At 42.6% G+C, this 21,519-nt stretch overlaps 1 protein-coding gene across 3 annotated transcripts in view; it reads right to left on the minus strand.

The window, feature by feature from the left end:
• The window catches only part of tle2b (TLE family member 2, transcriptional corepressor b), a 78,208-nt gene that overhangs the window by 4,914 nt on the left and 51,775 nt on the right, over nt 1–21,519 (minus strand). The window contains exons 6-19 of one of the 3 annotated variants that reach the window (XM_085449812.1): nt 20,160–20,234; nt 16,932–17,109; nt 15,594–15,610; nt 13,328–13,468; nt 10,065–10,118; nt 6,896–7,063; nt 6,416–6,566; nt 5,650–5,819; nt 5,091–5,167; nt 3,876–4,125; nt 3,332–3,579; nt 2,731–2,878; nt 1,939–2,089; nt 1,707–1,783 (exon numbers count right to left, since the gene is read on the minus strand). In XM_085449812.1, coding sequence (XP_085305938.1) covers nt 1,707–1,783; nt 1,939–2,089; nt 2,731–2,878; nt 3,332–3,579; nt 3,876–4,125; nt 5,091–5,167; nt 5,650–5,819; nt 6,416–6,566; nt 6,896–7,063; nt 10,065–10,118; nt 13,328–13,468; nt 15,594–15,610; nt 16,932–17,109; nt 20,160–20,234 — 1,905 coding nt within the window. Of the gene's footprint in view, nt 1–1,706; nt 1,784–1,938; nt 2,090–2,730; nt 2,879–3,331; nt 3,580–3,875; nt 4,126–5,090; nt 5,168–5,649; nt 5,820–6,415; nt 6,567–6,895; nt 7,064–10,064; nt 10,119–13,327; nt 13,469–15,593; nt 15,611–15,798; nt 16,908–16,931; nt 17,113–20,159; nt 20,235–21,519 lie in introns of those variants that run through there. The other 2 variants (XM_085449811.1, XM_085449813.1) reach the window with 2 other exon arrangements.

Raw genomic sequence — 21,519 nt, forward strand, 5'->3', positions numbered from 1 at the left:
CCAGAGAAACTTAAAACTCTGATTTACTTTTTGGATGTCTGTGACTTTTGTCTTTTTCACACTGTCTGCTTTCTGGAAAAAGAGTCACAGGGTTTATTTGATTCATCTTTTAGCCTAAAATGTTCGGTAACACATTAGTTACGAAGTGAACGAGCTAAAAATAAGTATCATTATTTAAGAACTTGTATATAAAAAAACATCTTTGTGATTGAAAATGTGAAGCTGCATGCTACCATGTGACGTGAACACGGTGGCATGTACCTGGCAGCACAGATTTTCAGCTAATGTGCCATTTAACTGTCATATTTAAAATTTATAGCAGGGAGAATGAACATTTATAAAAAGCAACATTTCAGAATGATAACACAGCTTGTTTTGTTGAGCCAATACCGCTGAAAGGATGAGAGCATGTTTGGCATTTCGGTGCGAAAAACAGCTCAATAAAAGCTGAAAAAAGGAAGAGGGGAAACCTTCATGGTGTGAATACCGGCTGGACAGTGAAACAAGTGGATGCCTGTGTTCTCCCTGTGCACCGCAAATAGTCGCTTCTCTAATCTCACTGATTTAAGAGAACAACTTTTTGCACTGCACAAAAGTCGCCCTCATTAAACTTTCTGAACTCGAGACTCATCGGACTGTTCCATCTGTTTTCTTTCAGTCTGCATATCTTGATTGGATTGTACTCTTTATGACCTTTGTCCTTTTCCAGTTTCCCTTGAGAGAAAGCAAACAAAGAGAGTGATGCCACACACCAGCTAAAGGACGTGAATGAAAGCGAGCATGAGGAGAAAGAGGGCGGAAACAGGAAATAAAATAAAGGAAGGCGATGAAAGCAAAGGACAGTAATAAAAAGGACAAGGTCAAAGAAGAAAGTAGATCCAGGCAGATTTGGAGGAAAAGATAAAAATGAGCAGAGGGAGGGAGGACAACAACAAACAGAGAGGAAAAATAAGACAAGAGCGAAACGGCGCTTTGAAAAGAGGCAAGGAGGACAGCGATGAAGAGGAGCGAGAGAGAGAGAGCAGCTCTGTTTAACACAGTGACAGGAGGGAGCGGTTTGGCAGGAGGAACATTTGGCATTTGGATAACAAAGCAAGATAGCCAGTATTCTCCTTTCAGTCCACGGGGAAAGACGGGAGCCGCCAACCCTGCTGCCCACTGTAGCTTACAGAAATATGACAACCACACTGTTTTACACACACACACACACACACACACACACACACACACACACACACACACACTGCTCAGCTTAAATGTGCCTTCGTCTCTCGAGTTTCATTCACACCCAGATGTACTCGCTCAGCTAAAAATATTCCCTGCATATTCATGTTTCAACATTTCCTCCAACGAAGCAACTGAACGAAATGGAAAGATGGTGTTTGTCGTGTTTTGATTCACTGTGTGTGTTTGTGTGTGCGCGTCAGTCTGCACCATCTGATAAATCTCCACAAGTCACCTTGGATCAACAAATCTGAAAGTGAAAAAAAAATAGAGGTTTATCACGCTCTCTCCCTTTGAACCCTGTCATCTCTCTCTCTTTTGCCTTAAAGGCTCTGTGTTGCAGAGACTCTCTCCCTATGGCACGATGACAAAAGACATATCACACACACACACACACACACACACACACACACACACACACACACACACACACACACACACACACACGTCATCAGAGCCAGTCATCGGTGCTTATCTCTCACCTGGAAAATACTAGCTCCATAAGGTGTCCTCCATGCATTCAACAGATTGTCTTTTCCTGTACTCACAAACCACTTCCCTGAAACAACAAAGCAACAGTAACACATGTTAATCAACGAGAAAGGAGTAACTAAAGGGGAAAAACAAACTACAAAGCAAGAGCGTGGAGAAGACGGACACATGTGGCTGGAATTCAATCGATTTAGGAACGGAATAAAGTGCTTGTGTTTGTACCGCAGTAGGCGAACTTGAGGGAGAGAACGCAGCTCTCGTGCAGGTGCAGCTGATATTTGTCCGGTTTGGAGACATGGAGGACTTCCACGTTACTGCTCTCCATTCCCACAGCCAACCACTCGCCTGTCGGACAGTAGCCCAGAGAGAAGATCTGGAGACAAAGAGGGAGAAAGAAGATGAATAAAGCAAAGCAGAAAGCAAAATGAGGGGCAACACAGAAGGATTAGAAGCGACAACAGCAAGGGCGCAGAAGTTATTTTTAAAAAAGTGAAAAGAAAAACAACATGAGGGGCGGGAAAGAAGATAAGGTTGATTAGAAGAGAACAAAGGAAGGAAGTAGGGAGGACAGATAAAAGAACTTAAAATTAGGGATCGGAGGATATTAAAGAGAAGAGATAAAGATGATGGGACAACAAAAGATCAGAGGTGGAAAGTAGGGAAAAGGAAAAATGAAAGAGTGGAGTGATATAAACGAGCTAAATATAGAGTGAACTAAACAGACCTCAGATGGCAGACAGAGAAAGTCATTATACTGTGGATCGAAACTCATTTGACACCAGTGGTCAGCTGTAGTCCTGTCGTCACAGTGAATAGTGAATGAGAGACAAAATGTGTGTGTGTGTGTAGATTATTGTTGTATTTACTGTGCACGATCCCTTATTGAGGTGAATCTTATTACAGATGCAATATTAGGGATCTATTACCATTTAAGTGCTGTACCTGTATCAACATGTTAAAAAGCGTGAGCAGAATATGATTACTGTGTGTGTGTCTGTGTGTGTGCGCGCACACCTGTGAAGTGAAATCGTGTTGCTGCAGCTGGCGTCCCTCTCGGAGGTCCCAGCAGCGGACTGTGTTGTCCAGCCCTCCCGTCCACAGCTTGGTGCCGTCGTTGGAGATATCGATGCAGCTCGCTCCGTCCGTGTGGCCCTGGAACTGCCTGCCGGGACAACGACCACGCAAACACGCACAAAAGAGGGTCTAAGAACCGAACTGGAAGCCCTTTGAATACACAAGCAAAGCGGACTCTGCCTCCCTGTTGTTTCTCTGCTTCTTTCCTGGTAGAGGTGTCAGATTAAATATGTTTTAATTCTTGCCTCCCCGTAGAACCGACAGTGTTCCGCATCTCATTTCCTTTTTATTTAAGCCCAGCTTTGCTAAAACAGAGCTGTTTTATCCTCTTCACATCCCCTATGGCTAGATTATCCCTTTTGTTTGCACCTGACCTTGGTGTTAGTTAAAGAAGCCACAGACTGCAACAATTTCTCACTCGCTTTCTCTTCTTACATATTTTATCTTCCCTTCCTCCATCTGAAATATTCTACCTTCTTTTTCTCACCTTTCTCTTTCTGCTCTCGTCTCACTACAGTCTACCTGCAGAGGTCCTTCTTACCTGACGAGCGTCTGGTTGTGAAGGTCCCAGACGACGATGTTGCCGTCGCTGCAGCAGGAAAAGCAGACCTTGTTGTCAGGGGAGATGGCCAGAGCGTAGCAGGCGGGAGCGGACGACGTCAGCTCCGCCTTGATGCGGGGAGTTGGCGTGGCCAAATCCCAGATTGACAACGTGCTGGCCTCTCCTCCGACAATCAAGGTTCGTCCGTCTGGGAGGATTTTACAGGAGCGGATGTAGTTATCCCTGTTCTGATTTGACAAGATAAAGAAACCAGTCAGATTACGGCTGTTGTAACTTGATCAAGGAGGGGGGGGAAAGTGCGTGAGGCTTTACAGGACAGATGGCAACACTAGGGACATTCAGGAAATTAATGTGGACGTTTTAATGTCTGTTACCAAAGTGGAAGAGGAAACACGACATGGTCAGTAAAAACAAATCTGCTCTGTGGATGCATGCACTGGTTTTCATGGATGCGAGTGGTTACGAGAGTACTCTTCTCAATTTTTTAATACTTGTGTGTGCCTCATTTTCTTTCACGTCTCACCAGACAGTCCAGCTGGGCCATGGGGTTCTTGCTTCCTGGTTGGCTGATGTCCCACACCTTGACGCAGCCCTTCCCTCCGGTGTACACGTGACGAGTTGAGGTGCTGATGGTGACGGCACACACCACCTCTCCGTGGCTCAGGGTGTGGATCTGACGGGCGTGACGAGGGATTCCCGGACCCAGCAGAGCGTCGGGAGGAAAGGGCACGGGCTGCATCTGGCCGTCCGCGCTCACGTGGAACGAATAGGCGCTGAGAAGGGATAGAGAGAGGAGGGAAAATAAATCAATACAGTCAGGCAGAAAGAGCAACAGCTAAAAAACAAACTAAAATTGGACTCCTAGGTGCTATGAAGACAAGAGAGAGAAGATGAAAATCAATCAATCAGTTAGCGAGCAAGTAAAAGCAGAGTGCTAGGGGTAAATACACACAACTCATTAATGACCACAAATATGTCAGTGGGCAGTGTGACGTGTGACAACACCATAATAGCCTTGAAACTCCAGCAGTATTTCCCCGAACTCTGGCAATTACTGGGCTCACCGTAGCTACGGGCATTAATGCATAATGGCAGATTATATTACAGGGCAGAGTCAGCGTGGCTTTGCTAATGGCTGATCGATACTGTAGCGGTTGGAAGCCGAGGCTGCTTTATGATTTCAAATTAGCGCCGCAAGAATGAATTGCCACTCTGCAATGAATGACAAAAACAACACAATTCCTCAGTCTGCAAATTTGTCTGAGTAGGTGCCGGGACATTTAAAAATCACACCAGCATTTCAGACATCAAAAAAGGTTCATGGACATCTTTGAAATGCTCTCTATTTTCTTTTAAAAACACAAAGAGGAGCAGCTACAGTTCATCCTGATTCCCATCCAAGGCAAATATTTGTGGGTTATCACTGAGCTAATATTTGAAGTATGTTCCTGTTGTGTCGTTGTCCTTTTCTGCTGTTCTATAAGCACCATCAGCTAAAAATAAGATTAAAAATGTAACTGCTTCATTCAATTATACAGCACATCCATGCAAAATAAATACAATACTAATGCTATTACACGTGCCTCAAAACTGTAGATGGTTTTAATTGCAAAACAGAAAAAGACTCAGCTTCAGATAAAATTTGCAGCACATTGAATCATTATATTTTATCTCTCTTCACGCTTGAGCATCGTCTAATCTGGGCTTGTTTTAGTGCGCGATAGAAGCTCTGACTTACGGCTTGCCACCAGAGGAACCAGGGAGAGAGGAGGGCAGCCCCGGGGCCCTTAGGTGAGACCGAGAGTCATACGCCACCTGGTGGAAAGTAAAGCGTGAACAAAAAAGTGACAGACTGGCAAAGGCTACTTTAAAGATTCAGAATGATTTCCAATTATCATCCAAAGGTGCAAGAAGTTATCCAGTAGAATCTATTTTCCAAATAAATAAAAATAGTTGCAATGTAAAGCGATTAGAAGGGACGAATTTATTCTTCTACATCAGACTTTAACTGGACTCTTTCAGCTCCTTCTTGTTCACCCACGTTTCCTGATATGTAACATAGATGCAATCCATCAAGGCAAGACTCTTTGTAGTAAAGTTTCTCTTCTCTATGACTGTAGCACTATATGAAAGTGAATTTGAGGATGTAAATGTGACGGCTTCGAGTATATAACGAATGCAGTTGATGGCGCAGAAGTGATTCATCAAGTTTTTGAACAGTGCTACAAAAGTCAAAAGTTTGCATCTGAACAATAAATCAGAGCTTGACAGAGAAGATAAATTTGGCCTTTACACACCATGGGGCTTCTGGAGTACGCGCTGGCCGCGGCGCTGATTTGCGGGGAGAGAGTCAGAGCCCCTCCGAAGCCTCCTGGGCTGGCCAGCTCCCCATTCAGTCCTGCGTGGGACACCACGCCAAAATGAGCCGGGTATGAACCGGGGGGCACAGACATGGGACTGCGGAGAGCTAGGGAGGGAGGGAAAGAGGAAGGAGGAATTGAAGGATGGGATGAAGGGAAGAACAATGCACAGTATACAAGCACAGACACAGTCACAGAGGGACTGAGAAGAATGGAAAATGTTTCTTTACACTAAACTTTGTTTATACACCGAGTTTGACACCAGACCAAGAAGCGCTCAAATCCACACTGCATCCACATTATTAAGTATATCAACTTTGCTTTGATCATATTAAGCAAATTTGCAACAAAACCGTAGAGTAAGCAAGATTATTCAGTATATAAGTATAAACAAATGTGGAAATGAAAAAAGTGGGATAAGAGGTTAAAATGCATGAAGGGCAGAGGTCAGCTGGGTACAAAGCCTGAATTAAAAGATTGATTTGACCCAATTGGTTGTATGAAAAAGACCTGCAGTAAAGCAGCTCAGTTTGAAAGTCAAGGGCAGTGGTACTGTGATGATCTGTACAATTTACAAATACTAAAAAACAGTGTCACCATAGCTTAGTAACAGAGAGGGCCTTTATCTACAGTGAAATTATAATAACCAGTTATTTTAGATTTAAATTACAGCAGGCTTGTCAGTCAGTCAGGAGAGTCTCACCAAGGGGATCTGCACTGGTTGCTGCTTTGCTGACTAGGCGAAGGCAGGAGGTGCTGGGACCAGGAGCTCCTGGTGTTCCTGGGGTAAGGGCCTCACGGTGGGATGGGGACGGGGTGCCAGACTTAGACAACGGGGACTGGGACTTATCCATCTGCAGAGATGTCAAACAATAAAAAAGAAAGTGGGGAAAAAAGGAACATGGCCGATCTGTCGCAGTAACCTCCAGAATGACACTGCTTAAACATTCTCGGTGTGAAAAAAAAACAAAACTTTTGTTTTGTATCAGAGCCATTTAGTGTGCATAAATAAGTAATGTGTGAGCTTTTTTATAACCCCAGAGCAAAACTATATGATAGCGTAATATACGCCAGCAATGAATGGCCTAAGGGTAAAAAGTGAAGAGATTTTCTACTGGAAATGTTAAAAATTACAGTGCTTTGTAAGCAAAGTAGGGATTTTTATAGCAACTGTTTATCTTACCTGTCCAGGGTCCTTGGCTTTGCCTGTGGTTGGGCTGCGGGGGTTTGGCGTGGACGGTGCCTCTCCTGTGCTCGAGGACCCTGGAAGCTCTTTCCTCAGAGTGGGGGCCCGGTCTAACCCATTCCCATGGGGTGAGTGAGGAGGGCTGCCTGCGGGAGAGTTAGGCTCCTGAGCGACAAAGAGAGGTGAGAAAATATTTAATGTTCTACATGAGTATAAAAGAGATCTTATTTCTGATCGCACAATGCTTTCTTTGTTCTCTTTCTATCCTGATCTTCAAAGCGCTGCATTCTTCCACTGTGGCATATTGTCTTTCAGGATGTGACCTTCGTCCTCATTTCTGCAGTTCTTCTATAACAATTTTACCAATATATGTAAACATGTCTATTTGAAGCCAACGTGCACGTGTGAAAAAGTGCTCTGAATGATAGTTGAGTGTCATAGTTGCATTAAAAGATACTCCGAGGGGTCGGCTGGGCGGTTTATCTTTAAAAATTACGTTGAATTTTAAGCCTTTCTTTTTGACAGTGAAACATCTCAGTGAATCAGAAGTGCACATCGTTAACCAAAGAGGCGAGCTGAGGCCTTATGCACACAGCCCTGGAGATCAGTTGGTCAGCCAAAAGGCCGTCAGGAAAAAAGAAAAGGAAAAATCGAACAAACAAACAAAAATCTCCCGAACTTCTGTCACTCCAGAACCGTACCAGGACCGAACAGACTGGAAGAACAGAGCAATCTTTAACCAAGTCAATTCCAGGATCAACTTCTTAGTACTTAACAATTAATAATGCTAAAAGATGATAAGTAGCACAGATGACAGGATGCTTATTGACAGCAGGCCAACAATAGTGCCAGTAAAATATTTTTGCTGGGGTACCTGGGGCTTCATTAACGCTGTCGCTCTTAGTGACAGCTTCAAGCTTTGTCTTGACCTTTATTTCAAGTTTTATTTAATTACTACAGTTACCATTACTTCTAAAAGACAAATGTGTGTTTTCCTGAGATAGCAGATCCTCATCTGCACTTAACTTACTTCTCATTTTTAAGTAGCCTAATGAAGCCAACAGCAACTCTGTTGTCACTGAGTTTATTTGGATTATAAAGGGAGAGAGAGCTCAGGAAACACCACATGAAGCAGCAGAGGTTGTCGGTGTTGCTGATGCAGTAGTGTGTGGACCTGGAGATAATGTTGCTGTTACGGATGCTTTCATCACTGGCTGGAGCCGCTGTTGAGCCAGCATTGCCTCCCCCAGAGCAAAGTGCTGGTGTCAGCACTTCTCTCTGGGTCACAGTGATCAGCACAGACGTTTTAGTGCTTATACACACACGCACACAAATAACATCCTCTACTCCAAGCCACAGACACACACACATATTCATCTGCTAATTGCAGGCAAACACGTACTCACAAGCTTACATGTATGTTTAAACCTATGCATGTAGGTTGTCTCTCTAGCACACACACACACACACACACACACACACACACTTCCCTCCCCTTTTTCTTCCATTACCCACTTTTGTCAAATTTTTTTCTCCTCTATGCTTTTGTACCAGTTTCCAAATCACACAAGAGGCTGGTTCTGCTTTTGTGTGCAATATCAAAATACAGAAGGCTTTAGATGAAACATATTTTGGTACACTGCGTGAAGTATTTAAAGAACTAAAATATTCCAGGGGCATAAACGGCTTTGCATATATTAAATGAAGCCGACTGCAGTTATCTAATGAGAGGAAGGAGGTGGAAAGAAGGAGGTGGAGCGGGGTAAGAAGAGTGGAAAAGAATGAGTGAGAGAAAAGTGGAGAGATGGAAGAACAGAAGCTACAGGATGCAAATGTACACAGAAGAGGTAAATGAGAAGAAATAGGTGAGTACCGTGTGTGTGTGTGTGTGTGTGTGTGTGTGTGTGTGTGTGTGTGTGTGTGTGTGTGTACAGACTTGGTTCACGAGAAGAAAGCATAAACAGTGGCAGCTGATAATGAGCTTACATAGGAGCTCTTCCTATTTACAAGGAAACTGCAGCAGAAAGCTGAACTAGCTACATACCTGCTGACTCGTTTTACATTTCACAGATGCACCCCACACACACACACACACACACACACACACACACACACACACACACACACACACACACACACACACACACACAAACGCAGGGTTATGAGGAGGTGGCAGTAGGCTCCCTGAGCAACACTGGTCCTTCCAATGTTGGACTCATGCTTTATTCACGTGTGGCTGCACCTCTGTGTCACAGAGCTTGTGTTGGATAAAGAATGCTTTCAATGACTCTTAAACAGCAAAATATTTTGAAGAAAATATAAAAAATTATAAAAAAAAATTAAATTTCATTTCTCTGAGATGTTTAATTAGATTTGACTATTAACAAATGTTAAGTACTTGTTGCACAGAGCTCAGTCTGTATTTTCCTGATAGGTCACTCACAAATTAGACTGAACTTCTATTAATAAGAAACCAGTGGTCTTTCAGAGTTTGGTCGTTGTGTGCGCTCTACCAGTTTTGACTGGCAAGAAAGTGAAGAAAAAATTCTGTAAATCCCGTATAATGAACTGTCATCCACCACCATGCATTCATTAATATTACCAATTAAAGATATTTTCTTCATTACTGTGAATCTGGCTCTTTTGACTGCTAACTTGTGAAAGAGATTTCGGACTCTAGCCGCTAAATTCAGAAGCCAGCCGCTAACTTTTGCTGTTTGCCATTTGGTAATGAGCAGGTCTTATGTTTTATTCAGTGGGAACCAAAATGAGTGATAGAGGCCATAAACTGAAAAGCAATGTGTTTGCCAAAGTCCCGGCAGAGAGCCGTTTTCCCCACAGACAATAAATCTTTCTGCGACCACAGCTATTGCCCCCTGGTGGCCTTTAAAGATAATGCAGCTCTATCTGGCTTCTATATTGACACACAGAATCTATATCCATCTTATATACAGCCTATGAAGATGAACATGAAGGGAAAAAAAATTAGCAGACAATTTTCTAAAAAGCTCCACAGAGTGGAGGTGGAAAAGCAGAGTCAAGTGACAATTCTCTGTGGATTCATCACTACAAGCGACCTCTTTTACATATATGCGTTCATGAAAACCTGCTGATAACAGCCACATCAAGGTGCTGTCAAAATCATTTAGAAAGACTGGCGTCTCACCTCATTGGAGACATCCACTACAAGATTGTCTTCGCTCTTGTCTCCATCGCTGTCCTGAGGAGCAAAGAAGATAGAAGAAAGGGGAAAACATGATTTTTCAAGATCCATTAAGATAAAACAGCTTTTTTTCCCTCCTCAGTCACCAGCACAGAGATACAATATGCTGCGTGTGTACATGGAGAAGTTAAATAATAAAGACACACAAGTGCGCACACAGATCGATATATCAATATCACTGGCTGCTCTTTGCTTCCTTTCGATCTCTGTCCACCGTCCATGCAACATTTAACACAGAGATATTGTATATCATATATTCTCACCAAACATCCCCCTGTACAAAGATTTTTTGATCTCAGTCATACGCACACACACACACAGCACATTTTTCCCCTCTTCGTCTAGCCATCTCTCCATCTCTCTCTCCTTTTTTTTTCTGGGGTGAGAACGATGGCACTTAGTCACCATGGCAACAGCGCTTTGATGTGATCATGGCCTGATATTCCTATTGACATCAGTGTGGAGTGACATCAGTGCCTTATTATGCAGAGCCAAAACAGGACAATGTCTACAACCTCCTTCCTGGAACAAAAACCAAAAACACACACACAAAAAAAACAGCAAGAGATTCATTCATTTATTTATTCATTTTCAGGCACAACAAATACCTATATTGAACATAAAATACACAAAACAAAAAACAAAACTTGCCTGAAAAAGGAGTGGGACGAAGAAAACTTATTAAATCCCACCCCTATACTCACTCATCAACAAAAAAAAACAATAAACTTCCCGCAGCTACGCCCATCATTGCATACAGACCCATCAACAGCCCCAGGCAGATACAAGCATCTAAGCGGCAGCTCGCAACCAACAATTAGAGCCTTCATAACTGAATACAGAATATATAAATTATAAATTGCATTACCACAGGTAACAGGCAGTAATAACTACAAGTAACAAACACACATACATATACATACATATATATCTACACACACAAGTACATATATGTACATACATACGCACACTTCTTTTTTTTTTTTTTTTTTTGGAATCCATACCAGCAATGGTAGAGGACAGACATTACAGAGCACACTAAAACCCATCATTGAGTATACTGTGACCAGACCAACTGTTTGTAGAGAAATTTAAATCTATGAATATTTTTGCATTGTTTCAATTGTAAACTCAGACTGTTCCAGATTTTCACACCACATACAGACACACAAAAGCCTTTACGGGTTGTTCGAGTTCTGGGTAATTTGAATTCTCCAAAGCCTCTCACATTATAAACCTTTTCTCGAATTTCAAATCCAGTTTGTAAATTTGCCGGTAAAAGTTTAGTAAAAGCTTTATACAAAATTATGGATGTATTGTAATTAACCAGATCCTGGAATTTAAGTAACTTTGCCTGAAGAAAGAATTTGTGAGTATGATCTAGATAACCAGCCTTGTGAATAATACGCAGTGCTCGTTTCTGTACTGTGACTAATGGATTAGTTGTATTTTTATATGTGTTTCCCCACACTTCCACACAATATGTAAGATATGGAAGAACCAGGGTACATTACAGAGTACGAAGTGCATCTTTATCAAGGAATTGTTTCACTTTGTTCAAAACTGCGAGGCTTCTGGAAATTTTGGTTTTTATGTGTCTGACGTGGGGTTTCCATGAAATTTTGTTATCAATTACGACTCCCAAAAATTTGTTTTCACTCACATTATCAATTGGTACACCTTCAATGATAATTGGTAATTCTATATTATATTTTAAATGACCAAAAAACATTGCTTTAGTTTTATTTATATTTAATGATAATTTATTTATGTCCATCCATTTTTTTATTAATTTTAGCTCCCTGTTTACAGTCATTACAAGATCAGTATAATCATCGCTACTGAAAAATATGTTGGTGTCATCTGCGAACAGTATGAGTTTAAGTACTTGAGAAACATCAAAAATATCATTTATGTATACATTGAAAAGATGAAACGAGAGAGAGAGTGTGGAAATGATGGTGAGGAGGGACGAGAAAAAAGTTCAAGGGGGGAAAAAAAGGGCAGAAAATAATACAGATGGAATAAAAATGAAAAGGAAACAAGAAGTAGAGCGTGGAGCGTGAGCGAAAAAGCAAGAGGAACTGAGAAACAGCGGTAAAGAGACAGAGAAAGATATAGAATAGGAAAAGGCAAACAGAGAGAAATGGGAGGCGTAATTTGGCTCGACAGACGGAAAGAGAGGAAAAACATTCAGAAAGTGGAAGCTCTCTATGCTTGTTCTCTTTCTGAACTAATGGGAAGATTTGGACTGTTGCTGCTGATGCCAAACTGACTTAGCTGGAGGCCGTCTTGCACAGACAGACTCCCGGTGTCAATCAATCCTCCAGACTGCAAACACACAGCCATCTAATTCATTACAGCTATCTGCCTTGGCCATCTCTCTTCTGGCATTACATCGCCTCTGGCTGCTTGCTCTTCCCCACTGGACCCATCCAAACCAAACACGACTCTAATTGGCCACGGGCCCCCGACCCCCGGGTGGCCCGTAATGTCATAGGCAATGTCATACAGACACACACAACCACACATCAGACAGACATCTTTGGTTGATATAAAGAACAAAAGTTGTTAGTTTACATGTAACTTTTATGATTCCTCCCGTTGGTTGTTACCTCCGCTGCTGCATTTTATTTTTCTCAGTGGCATCGTTTCAGGCTCAGATTATAAGCACAAAGTCACATAACACACTTCCTGTCACCAAGGTTGAAAATTCCCACTGCAACATGCTTGGATTGGGTCCGAGATTGTGTCCACACCGTGTCCAACTCCAGGCCTCGAGGGCCGGTGTCCCGCAGGTTTAAGATACCACCCTGGGTCAACACGCCTGAATCAAATAATTCGTTCATTACCAGGCATCTGGAGAACTTCAAGACATGTTGAGGAGGTAATTTAAGCATTTAAATCAGCTGTGTTGCTGGACACTGGCTCTTGAGGCCTGGAGTTGGACACCCCTGGTGTAGGACATCTGAATCTGGGTCACTGCAATTTTTTTAAGAACATCAAGACTATATATACATTTTTTTTAAATTTTATGTCGATATGCTTTTTGTGAAGAAATTCTGAAAGAATGGAAAAGAATCCTCCCAAAAAACACTTGGATCCAGTTCTGTATCTGATCTGAGATTCACCACCTACGCAGCCCCCTCAGTCCTTCACTACTGAACCAACCCTTAATAACATTGGTGAAGGTAACAAACACATACGTAGGAATGTGGCGGGAGAGACTCTTTGTCGTCACAGCGCCTTCTCTTGGCCTCAGCTCCTCCCTGCGAGGAGGCGTAACCTCCTGATGGGCCTTGACGCTCTTCATTTGGCTGGCTGTCTGTGGATGACACCGACTTACTCTGGGGGAAAAGAAAAGACAGGAACACAATCAAAAGTATGAACGCGTGAACACGACCTCACAGCAAAAGCACAGGTAACGACCGCCCAGGGCATGACACGCAGATTCACGTCACACTTGCAAATGATCAAACACAGCAAAGTAAACACACACAGAAAAACACAAGCACAGGTTAAGACACGGTCATAGCGGCGCACAGGCCAGCCTATAAAGCTAATTACTGCTCTCCCTCGACACAGCAGTCTTCGTGTAAAATATGAGTCTCATTATTGGCCAATAAAGCTGTGCAGGTATATTTACAAGCCTTTCCTGGTGCTCAGCACTCTGAAAATCCGATCAAAGCATTGTGTTGTTTTAGGACTGGGGCAAGGGCCGGAGGTTCGGCGAGGGCCACTTGTCATTCTCTGTCCCCCCGTGGGGAGGACAAGAACAGCGAGGGTTTAACACACGAGTGAGTCACACAGGAAGGAGCCCACGGGAACGGCAGGAAGGAGCACAACACACGAGAGAAGAGGCTGCACAATGGACCTCAGTGCAGCTCCGCAAATTTCCCTCGTGTCATTCTTTCCGCCTTTTTTCTCCTCTTCTGTTCACTTCCTCTCGCTGTCCCTTTTCCCCCCCCCCCCCTCCATTTCAAATTCAAACTTGTTTTTGCCAGCGTGGGGCTCTCTGATAAATGTCAATTGATATGCATCCTCCTCCTCCTCCCTTTCTTCCCCAAATGCGGTAATGCTTGGCTAAGTTCAGCAGAAACCTCCGCTCATGAGAGAAATATTTTCTTGGTGCTTAACAATCGGCATTGTGCTCGCAGTTAAATTATGCTAAGGTTTTCACTGCAGAAAGAGCGAGGGAAAGTAAAGTCAGCAGCGGCCCTAAATCATTTTTATTTCACAATAAAGCTAGAACAAAGACTTGTTGGTATTTTTAACAACACCCCACCGCTGCCAGCACATTCTCCCCTCCACCCAGTTTCAAGTTTCTTCTCTTTAGTTTCTTTTTCAGTTTTCATACAAATAATTTTGCTGCTTCTGATGGAAAAACTCCAACAGGTCAGTGCTGTAGTGAAATGTCACCTTAAAGAAAAGACAGCTACTGTAATGTCATCTGTGTCACTTTGGTTTATTCTTATTGTGCCCAATGAAACTCAGAATAAGTTACTGTACATGTAAAAACTGTCAAACAACCACAAACCCGAACAAACTAACTAACCCAAACTTCTTATATTTTTTGTTTCATGTCGAATAATCTTCTGGCATCTGGTTCATTTTATCTCAAAGTTTTTGAAACATGTTGCGTCCACCATGCATCCACTCATGTTTCCTATGTTCTGCTGTTAATAAAACATCTTTTTCAGATTTGGACATCAACACATTCTGTTTTTATTTCCATTCTGCACAACAGCCCAACTTTTTTTGGAACCGGGCTGGTAAACTGATCATTTTTGCTCTTAGAGCAACATGTGTTCAAACATTACATTACTTCCTGCAGGCTAGAAACTCCATAAGCCTTTGAACTGTTCATCCATTCATGGTGAACAGCATTTTGATTTTCTGGTGCAGCGATTTCACTTCATGGTGACGACGGCACTTTTGCACATTAGGTTTAATATTAACTAAGGATAGTTTCGACTCTGAAGCATCTAATCGCTGTTGGATCTGCTGTTCAGGAATATTTGGCGATTCACGGCCACTATTTAGCGGTTTTACTTGCATTTCTTATTTTGGGGTATTTTGGGCAGCATTTAACATTAACTCAGATATAATCCTTCCTCATGTTCTGTATATGTTGTAGATTACCCGAATATTTGTGGCGCTGATAAAGAAACAGTCCATTAACTCAGTTCGTAGGCTCCTCCAGATAACGGTCGAATGCAGCGAGCTCAGACGTTAGTATAATGTGGAAAACCTTGAGAAGCTCAAGGTTGATGGTGATGAGCTGCTATTGTGCCGGTGTTGAGCAGTGCTACTCCTGGCTGAGCTCCAGCAAAACACTGCCTTTTTTAGAGGCCACTTTGCGGCGCGTCTCCATTTCTCTCAGTTTATCACTGTCACACACGCGCGTGCACACGGTGAAACGTGGGCGTACAAAACACTAACATCAAGGTACACACATGCAACACTACTCACCCTGCTGGGCGCTCCCTCTGGGTTGGGGCAGAGAAAGGGAAGGAAAGAAAACCGAGCAGAGAAAAAGAAGAGAGCGATGAAGAAGGGAAAATGGGGAGAAGAGAGAAAGTTTGACGTCAGTGCCGATAACAACAACAACAGTCCCCAGTCAGCCAAGGTTAGGCTGAACTACGACGACTTCTGTCTAATAAAGATACAAACCCACTATTGTGCCCGACTCCAGCCTCCTCTATCCTCTCTATCTTTCCCTCTCTCTCTTCTCCAAGCAGACAAAGCTCGCTGTCTTCCCCTGCTGCCATCAACGCTCACCATCTTTTCCCTCATTCTTCGTCTCATATGTAAGAACAGAAACACACACAGCTGCAGACATGCATAAGCTCTTACACAGATGCTTAACGTGACAATACGAACACAGTGACCTCTTTATCTTTCCCCTGTTTCTGTTCTCACCGATTCCTTCCATTTTTCTTTCTAGCTCTCAGTTTATTCATGAGAAAGTCTCTCTTGGCTCGCTGCCGGAAAAACTGGACAAAGATAAGATATTCTATCGGGGTGAAAGGAAGTTCATAGGGAGAGAGCGTTTCTCCTGCATTTACAGAAAGGCCATGAATACATCTGGTCATGGTAAGACAGCAATCGAAACAGGAAAGTTCAAACTGAGTCCAAAAGGTGAGTTCCTGGACAAATTACAAAGCAGCTGCCTGTCAGAGATGATGTATAGTGCTGCTTTGCATTTTTGACTACATTTTGTGTGGTTAAAAATGATAAAAAATGATCTTTTTCTTATTCTGCAGCTGTCACGAGTTACTATCCGCCGATTCTAGGATGACAAATGAAGCCAATTAAAGACAAAAATCAGAAATGCAAATGTTGGAAAACAGACACATTTTAGGAAGCAAAAAATCATCTCTGCGCGTTTGACATTCGATAGGTGCACGCGCCGTTTCCCTCAGCCTCACATGTACAGAACTAGCTAACCAAATCTGCTCAAAATGTTCAATACTGTCATTGATTTCATCATCGATCAAGCACTTTGTGTAAACCTGAAACAAAAACAAGTACACTGATTCTCACTGTGGAACAACCGTGGTACACTTCAGGGCTGGAGGGATTTTTAGGGGTAAAAACGTCCACATTAAGAAACAAGATGTTCTGATGAGTGTGAGTGCAAGTAAAGGCAGCCGGTTTCAATAGTAGAAAAGACTAACGCTGCTCAAAGTCACAGTCTTTTATTCTAGCTGCTCACTCAGAATATCCTCATGACAAATACTCTACCAAAACACATAATCCTGATTTTACAGTCAAAACTGAGAACGAAGAGGATAAATGCTTCTTTACCTCTGAGATGTTCAGGGTCCATGTGGTTGCGCTCATCTTTGGAGGCAAGGTGGGCTGAGACCCCCAAAGCCCCCGTCAGTGCCAGCAGTCCTGAGCCCCCTGCGCCCAGGGACAGCCCTGATGGGTGTGGCGTCAGGGGGATGCCAGGGGCGTGGTGAGACAGGTGCTGGAGCTGCTGCTGCTGTGGCCACAGGGAAAGAAAGTAGCGGGGAGGTAAGGAGTAAGGGGAGGGAGGGTGAGATACAAGGGAGTGTGTGGTTAGAAAAGACAAGGTAAAGAAGAAAAGGGAATGAAAAACGGGAGAAGTGAAGTGAGGGGGAAGGCAGTGTTGTGGTTGGAAAAAGAATTGAGGAAAAACATGAGAAAGGGAGAAGGCGAATTAAATAAAACACACATGGAGAGCCAAACGGTGAAGAAGGATGTTAAGATGAAAGTGGACAGGATGTGAAAGTGATTAGAGGATTAACAGGTGAAAGGATGGAGACCAAGGATGGGAAAGAGGACAAGGAAAGAAAGGCAGAATGAAATTGAATGATCATGATACACCCAGGAAGCAAAGGCAGTTGAGAATGAAACCAAGAAGTGAATAGAAGAGTGAGATATCGAGGCAATGGGATTTATTATAAAGGAGAAGAAAAAGGTAGAAAAGGGGCCATGGGAAAACACAGGGAGGATTAAAGGGAAGGATGAAAATGTTTGAGTCACAGAGCAAATGATGAGGAGAAACAGAAGGAAATAACATAGGAAGCAATGAAAAGTGAAGGAGAATTACATGAACAGGGGAAAGAGTAAATGAGTGCAGGAAGAAAGGGAAGGCAAGTGTGCAGCAGGGAGAATAAAAGGTAAGAGAAAAAAAATGATGGCAGAGAAGAAATGAGGACACGGCCGATGTAAGATGGAGAGAACGATAAAAGATTGTGGGGAAAATCCAGAAAGAAAATGACGAAGGCAAGAAAAAAAGAGAGATGGAGAAAAATGAGGAGAGAGAGAGGAGAGCAAAGGAGCAGCTACAGATAAAGAAAGGCTATTATCCTGAGGGGAGCATTATGATGTGTTTTTGTGTGCTGTTTTGTCAAGCCGGTGTATTAGACACACATACACACACAAAAGCACACACACCTTAGAGACAGCAGTGTTTGTAGTGCTGGGAGGAACAAAGGGCCTTAAGTAGACAGTAATGTGATCAGTGCTCTGACAAGCTGTGGAAAGCCCCATCTACTACAGCACTCAGGAGCATCACTGTGTCTCTCTGTGCGTACATATATATGTATATACAGACAAGCAGATCATATGCACAATATGAGCATTGGTAAAGTTCTTGAATTGATGATTCAGGCAACTCATTATTTAGTTGTGTCAAATCTTCAGATTAATAAACCATTCCTGTTCAATCTGACCTCTTCTACTCGCTGACCTTCCGCTCACCTTCCGCTCACATGATCAACATTTGCCAAATGGTCTCGCTGTGCATGTAGCTCTGCAAGTAAGATGGCAGCGATGAAAGCCTTTATGTTTTGGAAGTATCCACATTATTTTAAGTCTGTGGGTGAAAATGGCAGGAAGATCACAGGGAAATGCAAACTGTGTCTGTCAGCTGCGAAAAGCTCCCCCCTTCAAATTTGAGGAAGCACCTGTGAGCTAAACATAGCTCCACAACAGTGGTGGAGAAGAGGAGGAGAACGATGCTGGCGCCACAGCTCCCACACGTTAACGGCGAGCGTTTAGTTTGGTTTAAGCTGCCGCTGCAATGAAAAATGATGAGGGCATCGCCGGTTAGATGCGACCAATATCATCTCACGGTGAAATGAGGAAACGTACATATATGTGCAATAGGGCTGCCACAAACAATTATTTTGATAGTCGACTAGTCACCAATTATTTTTGGGATTAGTCGACTAATCAGATCATGCATCCATTGGACGTAAAACTACAGCTTATTGCACCAGCATGCATCTGCTCTTATATAACTATCATTAGCTTACAGCTTTAAGTGTTTAAGGTATGTGCTAACTAAAAATAAAGACAAGATGATAGTTTTGCATTGTTTGGGTGAAGTTTAATAAACTCCTTGCTATCTAAAATATAACAGGACAAACTATAACTTCAGCCAAACCGATTTACTCAGGAATAAATACACTTCTAAAAAAAGCCAAACAATAACATTTAAGTGACTTATGTATGTTTAACCTGAGTAGCGACAGACGGCGGTGGGTTTGAAAACGATTTGCCCAGAGTCCGGTGTTCTCACGGGCTCTAGTGAGCCTTGCCCCCGGCTAGCTATCGAGCTAGTGGGTAACAGACGTCTCTGAAAACGTCAGAGCGCTTTTCAAAATATGTGGTGTCTTGATAAACTGAGCAGATATTTAAGTTTTACACAGCTACATTCTCGCCTGAAAATATGTTAAACGTTTATTTTGTGACCCAGAAAGAATAATAAGAGTAATATTAAAACTAACCAGCTGCCGCCATTGTTGGAAACTGAGCTGGGCTGCGCTATGAATTCTGGGACAGAGCTACTTCTTCTTCTTTGGGGTTTAATGGCAACTGGCATCCTTGTACATGCAGTGCTGCCATCTTCTGTTTCAGTCCGTTATTACACTCTTAAATCCTGCTACTTATTCCTGAGTCTTTTGTGATCTTACAAAGCTTCAAACGGCGTGTCAACTATTAAATCAGTCGTGACTAGTCGACTAATCGTGGCAGCCCTAATGTGCAGTGGGGCACATGCATACTCAGGACAATATAGCCAAATGTGCAAGGGCGTGCTTTTGGTGATGCAAAAATACTCTGATAAGTCTAATAAGTTAGTATTCAAAGTATTGTGAATCAACTTTTTGGGTGACCACCTGATGTTTCTCAAGAGGAAGCAAACAGCAGGATCACTGCAAAAGAAAAGAATGACTGTGTTGCAGTGGAGTCCAAGTCCAGACCTCAACCTGATCGAAATGCTGATACGGGACCTTAAGAGAGCTGTGCATAAACAGATGCCCGCAAATCTCAATGAGGTGAAGTGAAGTTGTAAAGAAGGGGGGGGGGGGGCAAAACTTCTCCATAAGGATGTGAGAGAAATGGAAAGTTACTGCTGTTAAAGGTGGTTCTGCAAGCTACTGAATCATTTTCACAGGACTGCTCATCACAGACGTTTGTATTTATAGACATTAAGAATGAATAATAATTTAATTCCCATCATTCTTAGTTCCTCTGTGTTGATGAATCAAGGTGACTCACCCCGATGATGGCGTTGAGTTCAGCCATAGTGACCTGCTTGGCCCTCTCCACAGCTTGGACCACCTGTTGCTGGTGCTACACATACACATAAAGGGAGAAAGTGAAAGAAAGACATATTACAGTGCATAATCATCCACGGTGTGTACTGGGATATATACTGTAAGCATAATGTGATGTAGAGTATATTGCATGTACACTCAGTAATGACACAACGGGGACTTTTACATTAAACAAGCTAGAGAAACGCTGCTGCCTCCATCCAAAGCCGGTACAGGTAGTGCAAATAAGATGGTCTGGATGGGGCAACCATGCATTCACACAACACAAACATTGAGAGAACGTCACAAAAAAACGGAAGCGCACACACTGTAGCCAGACACGTACAGATACGTGCGCATTCACACACACCGAGAGCAAGGCTAACGAAAACCTCAGCTCTGTTTGAACAAAATCCCAATGTAATCAGTCGCACAAACTCAAACATACATGTGTGTGCCGCTGTTGCACACCTACACACAGAATACACACAGTGTCAATATTGATCAAACTGACAAAGCTGTGACCTTGCTGTCTCCAGGTAGCGCACTCAGTGTACACTCACACTTGGAGACAAAAAAAAGGAGGGTGTCTGCAGGTTTGTATTTACACAATGTACACACCTGCACAAAAAACCCTCCACGCACACACAAATGTACAGTAAAAATCACACTGACGCAGTAGAATTAAACTATAAAAATGGTTTCCTCTCATTTAATCTGTTTTGTTGTCTCGCCCAAAGTCAGAGCAACAATGTAACAATATATCATCAATAATTCTGCTCCTCTAAGCACATACAAATTAAATTACGGCTTTAAGGAGCAATTAATGAAGCAAAACACTCGTGCAGGAATGGTGATAATGTTTCTGAATGATAAGAGGCCCTGAAGCTCTTAAAAAAAGTATGTATTTAACTTAGAGTAGTCAGAGAGCTTACTTCATGATGTGCTGTATAGCTGCGTCTATGCTAAAGACTTCTGCTTTGTCTCCAGTTACACTGAAAGTTGTGAGATTTATTATGTTATCAGCGCCATTCGCTATTGGATAGTTCATTAGTAAATAACCCCAGAAACACATACAATGCATATGACTGTAATACCTTGTTTTCACCATGGGGCATTACATTAAATAATAATAATAATAGTAGCAAATATTAGCTGACTGTAACATGACATGGTGGCCCCTTCAAGTCAGAAATGTAGAAGTATCAATCACATCTGCTACACTAACTGTGAAATTGTTATTGTTATATATTATTGTTGGTTTGATTTATTTATCTTAAAAATTAGCCAGTTGTTGTGTTCGCCTAACAGAGCCAGATCAA

This window comes from Copadichromis virginalis, linkage group LG23, assembly GCF_057382275.1.
Source record: "Copadichromis virginalis isolate Kocher_CV1m ecotype Utaka linkage group LG23, C_Virginalis_male_GT1.1, whole genome shotgun sequence".
Lineage (NCBI taxonomy): Eukaryota > Metazoa > Chordata > Actinopteri > Cichliformes > Cichlidae > Copadichromis > Copadichromis virginalis.